The sequence below is a fragment of the Egretta garzetta genome, unplaced genomic scaffold (genome assembly GCF_000687185.1).
Source record: "Egretta garzetta isolate BGI_Z169 unplaced genomic scaffold, ASM68718v1 scaffold386, whole genome shotgun sequence".
Taxonomy (NCBI): Eukaryota; Metazoa; Chordata; class Aves; order Pelecaniformes; family Ardeidae; genus Egretta; species Egretta garzetta.
Window position 1 is genome coordinate 1,600,157 of NW_009260063.1, and position 6,322 is coordinate 1,606,478.

The 6,322-nt window shown below is 41.8% G+C and overlaps 1 protein-coding gene across 1 annotated transcript in view; it reads right to left on the reverse strand.

The window, feature by feature from the left end:
• LOC104128333 (deleted in malignant brain tumors 1 protein) overlaps positions 1-6,322 on the reverse strand; it is a 13,672-nt gene that overhangs the window by 3,216 nt on the left and 4,134 nt on the right. The window contains exon 6 of the mRNA XM_009641094.2: positions 5,737-6,008. Within this exon, the coding sequence (XP_009639389.2) occupies positions 5,737-6,008 (272 nt within the window). The remainder of the gene's footprint in view (positions 1-5,736; positions 6,009-6,322) is intronic.

Sequence of the window (6,322 nt, forward strand, 5' to 3'; positions counted from 1 at the left end):
GGGTAAAACCCCCCCCTGGGCCTATCAAATGCCAGCCACTGGCCCAAGAGGAACCAGCTGCATGCAGCCAGGGAGAGAATAAGTGATGCCAAGCAAAAATTGATGGCAGGCCTTTTCCACCTCTCAGTTTTCCACTGTCCTGAAGTAGATCTGGGGGTGGTTGTGTTCCCCTGTCCTTTTGCATACCAGACCCCCTGGCCCACGTCTGTGGTGGTGGCTATGCTTGGAGTCCATCAGGGTGGCTTTGTGGGCTGAAAGAGTTGCAGGGATTTGCAGCACCTCTCGCCCTGGCCCACTTGTGCTGTCCAGGAGCCTGGACAGAGTGACCCCCAGCAAGGAAAGCCTCATCTGGGGAATCTCTTGGGGCAAGGATGCCACGAGCCAGGTGAGGTCTTAGCCCTATGCTCCCATTCCTCACACAGCCAGGCCCTGGGTACCAAGAGCCCCTGCAGCTGTAAGCATTACTGGGGCAATGGGCTGCCTTATCTGCTAGGAAAAAAATGCTTTTTTTTAAAATGCAATGCCAGAAACCCCTCAAGACTGTACAAATTCTAGTCTGTATTTCAAACAGTTAATTTTCAGCTTGACCTGTACGTGTCATCCCAGCTGTCATGCTTACAGCCTTAGGGAAGCATCTCATGTGATGCCTGGATTAATCCTTGCAGTGTTGGCAGAGAGTAGTCCACTTGTCTTCCTCAACAATGCATTCCTTAGAGAAATCCAGTGAAATTTCATGAAACAAAGAAGGCTTGTTTCCTACTGGCAAGGGTCAGATCAAGTGTTTGCTCTGCATGCACAGTGTGCAGCTTTCAAATGTACTCTGCCCAAGCTGCCCAGGAGCTCAAAAAGAAACTGAAACAACAGATTTTGGCCAGGCCACCATCCTGTAACAGGGGCTTCACAGTTGGCTTTCTGAGCCTGTGACTAGGGACAGCAGGATCCAGCATTTTGGAAAGGAGGTCTGGCTTCACTACATGAATCTTAAGTCTTGCTCCCTGCCACCTCTTTGCATGGGAGAACAGAGCATTCACGTCAGCATAACTCAATTTTCTTCGTATCTCATGCAAAAAAGCTCTGCTCAAATCCAGGTTTAGCAATGGAAGATGGTGGTAACTAATGCCAAATTAGTTACCACCATCAGAAACACCTCAACATCCCCAGCTGAACCTGTGTATAAACCTTTTATAACCAGATACCTTCAATAAATGAGGAGCCCTCAAGTCAGGGTCTTTTTGTGCTAACAACTTGTCAGGCACAGAAGAAAATTCAGCCTTTGTACTGAGTGCTTAATTTTATTCAGTACTTATATTAAAAAGCAATAAGCAAAAGGGATGAGGAAGATAAGGCAAGGAATAATGAGACCTTGACATGCACTGGGAAGTTAACAGCATGGTAGGAGCAGGGGTGAGAGGGGAGGAAAAAGAAGCAAGAAAGGAAAAAGTCATATGGAAAAGACATAAGAGACTTCATCCCCATCACCAGTAGAGGGGTTCCTACTAGACTTTCATCCCCATCCTAGTAGATGGATTTCAGCCTCCTAGGCTACTAGGCAAGTCATCTGACTGCAACTGCTCAAACCCCACATTTTATCTATTCTATTTAGACGCTCACACACATGCAGAAAACTTCCTTAAACTCAACAAGCTTGCACAACTATGTCTGAGGACAAAATGCAGCCCTCACCGACTTCATACAGAAAGAGGAGGAAAGAGAGAAGCCATCTTTCTGAAACTATAGTTTCTGAAAACTGAAAAAAAAAATAGAAAAAAAGACGACAGTCATTCAAACTTGACAGACTCTTCAGAACAGCAGGAGTTCAATTAATTTCTGCATTACAGCCTGTGTCTAATACACTTATTTCAGAAAGAAGAAGAAAAAATCTGCTTGGATGCATACCAGGTGATACAGGGCAGAAGAGGTGATCCAAGTGTTATTCTAGGAAATGAAAACAGATCTCACTACCAGTGACGCAGCTGGGTCACTGATGAGTTTCCTCAGCTAGGTGTGATTTTGTTACAATATGCTTTTTTGTGTCATAGTTCTTGAGCCTGAGATAGAAAATCTCTTAAAATACATGAGCTGCTGTGAGAATTTTAATATCTCCTTAGTTTTTACCAGCTAGCTGTAAACTGCCAAAACAAATAAAAATTAAATTTAAAACACACATGAAAATAAAAACAAACTACCAAAATAAAGAAACAAAATAAGGAAAATCTCTTTGCTTTGTAACATAAGGCATTTAATGGAAATTGTGCGAAAAATTGTGCGTGGGTTCAGGGATGCTGGACAGCAAAGGACTGCGATTCTTGTTATCTTGAACTTGTCACAAACAAAGGGCAGTGGTGGGTCGGTCTCAAGAAATGCCTTTGCTGTTTCCTCTGACTTTATTACGTGTGGTGGACTATTCCAGCTGAAGTGGCTGGCTGCCTGATTTCATGTTCAAGGTAGGTTCTAGTGCAATCTTGTTAAAAAAGTTTGCCCGTGGTTGGTAAGTCTGATGGAGTTATTAAAAAAAATAACATTATCAGTCAAGTGGAAGTGATCTCCAGAGTATATTCATTTAGTTATTTAATCGGAATTTGGTGCAAGCATTCAGTCTCAGGCATTAAAGGACACCTAAGTCAGAACTGTGGTTATGCTTAGCTGATTAATTCAGCTTGATGTCAATGAATATCTGTGGGCTTCTGTGCCAGGGCATGGGGAGAAAGTAATAAAAACAAGAAAAACTGCATTTCTTACTCATACCCTGCAAACTCAAATTAGCTATTTTTTAGTCTCAATCTACAAAACATGCGGATTTGTTATTAACAACTGGAAAATGAATCCACTTGTGAGCTATGGGATCCAGAAACAAAATAATGTTTATTTATACTCAATGGTAAATATTTTTATAGTATGTTCCTGGGAAGGAGGACTACAGAGTTGAATTATCTGCTTCATACTCCAAAATTAGAATAGAACATAAACAGGACACCAAGGCACAGGAAATTCAGCACACAAACAAGCAAACAAGAACTTTGTTTCTGAGCTTTGCATTAACCCCAGTGCTGGCCAAATAGGTTGCATGATAACACTGGAAACAGCATAATGACAGGAACCCATAAAGTCTGCACAATTTTTTTACCAAAAACCCATGTGTACATTTGAAACCAAATTGCTATGGATCCATTCTCTTTCCATGAAAAAACCTTCTCAGGTGTCACTTCAGGGCAGTTGTTCAGGGATGCGCAGTTTCATCGGAGTTCTGTACACTTGCAGCTACATGGTCTGGATATACATGGTGTAATTCAGTCGCTACGCTCTCCCAGCACAGCTCACGCTACATAGGTTGACACTTGCAAGAGGGTTTAGCATGATGTTGGGAACAACATGTTCAGTTGGTGCTGAGGTTGTTGGTTGAGTACACACTACTGAGTAACCAAGCACATAGCTGAGCAGTGACAGACACACTAGGAGGAAATTAAATAATCTAACGCCGTATCAGACAGTAGAGCTCTCAGGGCATGAAGATTTCTGTGCTCTCTTGCTCCTTATCTTTGCAAATACATCTGTCATCAATGAGGAACCAAGGAGTCTTTCAAGGCCTTCCCTGTGAGTTTTGGACATTTGTTTTACCTTCGCTGCTAGATTTTATTTTATTCTTTACCCACCCTTTATAGTTAACTCATTAAAATGCCTTGCTGCAGCCACACACACAGAGGTGTTCCTAGCACTTGTATAAAACAGAGATACCTCACACCTCTTCACAGCAGGATGTAGAAGTGTTTCCAAATACAACCGATGGGCAGGAAGTCAAATACTGGGAGGGAAAGCTTTCTCTCCAATAACACGGAGAAACACACTGGATGTAGAAGACAGTTATTCCTCACCGGCACATAGGGGAAGCTCCTGTCACCTTTCCTGAGGTCCTCACCTTTGGTGATGCTGTTGGAACAGCAGCGGATATGGGACTTGCTTGGATGGGAGAGGATGCTCAGGGACTCATCTGCTTTGGAGGGAACACAGGGATGGGGGAAATGCAGATAGGTCCTTGGGGAGTCCCCTGAACAATGTGTTCACTTTGCTTTTGTGTGTGACACCCAGCAAAAAGTAATGGAAACCAAAAGAAAAGGCATTTCTGACTCAAGAGGCATCAATCTGGCTTCCTAGGACCAGGTATTTTCTGTAAATTTTCATGTGCAAAAAGAAAAAGAATTAGCTCATTCCTTTTGAAGACTACATTAAGATATTTAGAAATTCCCTATGTAGTATTTCAGAAGTAAGGGCTCAGTCCATCACTTGGAGAATTTTTTATCCAACAGACCACACCCTTCAACACAGTAAACCACTCATTTTTATTTTAATCACAGAGACATTAATTTGAAAGATAAAATAGAATTATTGCTTTGTAAATGTTCCTCCCTTTGACTTTAAATTACACTCCTCACATAACAGATTACTTTATCTTGGAAATCTCTGCATTTTATAAATAAGCACAGATCCATTATTGTTTCAATGAGAAATTTAGCATTAAAAACAATACTCAAAATAATTAGAATATTGTATAGTCACATTTCCAGATGCCATGGTAAGATCAATTTTTTACATTTCCTTTCCAGACATGACCTATTACTTCTCCCCACAATAAATCTTCCTCCCTTTTAATAAACCTTGAAAAATTTATTGATGCCTTATTCATATTTTCTCTCCAGCTCACAAAATTTCGAGGCATTAGATAAATGGTCTTAGAAGGATGTGAGAAGAGAATTAGAGGAGAAAAATGATATAATGATTGTACCAAACAACTCGTGATGTGAACATTGAAATTACTTCTTGATCATTTAAGAGGTGTTAGGATTACAAAGTTATTCTAAAGCATTGTAAGAGGCTTGTAGCTAAAGCCAGCACAGCTTCTTACAAATGGCACATACGTGACCGTCGGCAGTGAAGCATTTTCGTGGCTCAGAATGTGTGACATTTGTCCTGTAGTCATTTAGTGGATAGTGCTGACCTTCGATCTCACATTATCCCATGTGAAAGCAGTTTCTTCAGTGGGGTCCCACAAGAAAACCAGCAAGAACAAAACCGATAACTGCCAGGATAGCGACAGCAGCAACGACCGGCACGAGGGGATTATCAGCCGCAGCGGGAACTGCCTGGGGAGGGGGCGCAGAAGAGTCCAGCCCTGCGAGTGAAGGCAGAGGGGGGTTGGTCTCAATATATTAAAGATCAAGGCACAAAGAGCTGCTGCATTTAAAGGGATGGTTCCCAGATCAAAGTCAGAAATAAGCTAACATCTTACATATTCATTGATTTAAACTCTTTGACCAGGCTTTATATTAGCAGGGATGACAACTTAACTAAGCAAACTTCATAAGCAGAAGACAACTGAGGGAGTTAAATGTTTCTCAAGAAGGCTGGGAGCTCCCAGTTGGCCATCACGTTATACAAGCAAACTGGAGCTAATTAGTTCACTGGAGTTACAGCACTAAAATAGGTTACATGCTACCTCCCCTTTGGGACAGCCAAAGCAGTTACACTTTTTATGTGTGCAGGTGAAAGCAGGGGGGTTGCAAGGTGTTGAAAGAATAAGAGATCTGTAGACATTTGGGTCAGCCAAACAATCCTTTCCTTTTTATGGCAAAATTAGCAAAAGTGGATTTCAGTGACAGGTGTCAGAAATGTAGAACTTTTCTGTTTTTCTTGAAGCCCAAAGTAGTCTTAGAGTAACTATGAGAGAAATTTATTTGACTTTACCAGTATTCCTGCTCTGAGCAACCCCTTCTCGAAGCTGAAGTGGTCCAACAACCACGCTCACTTCTTCCTCCGCAGAACTTGTATCTCTCTTGGACCTATGAGTGCAGCCCTGGTAGCAGCGGGAGGAATAGTCACCGAGCCTGCAGACTACCAGCTCACACTGCAGGTAGACTAACGCATGGTGGTTAATGAACTCAAAGGCATTAAATTTGAACCGAGCAAAGTGGCTGTTGGGGGAGTGGTATGTGGCATAGGAAGAATCTCTAGCACATCTAGAAAGAAACGTAAAAGAGAATTAGTCTTCATGGAAGCACATGTGTACATTCCTGCAAAAATATAAAAGATAAAACCACAATTATATCATAGCTAGGTACTAAGAATGTAATGGGATAAAAATGCAACTTTAAGTCCTATAAAGCAGCACTGGCAACTCTTTTTCTTTTCCAAAAGAAGGAGACTATAGGTGGTGAAGAGGGGAGAGCAGACTCTTACTAATGTCTGTCTGTCTATATGAGGCATAAAAAATGAGTCTGATGCTTGACCTGGTTTTACTGAAATATTTAATGCCTAGGACAATAGATTCCTG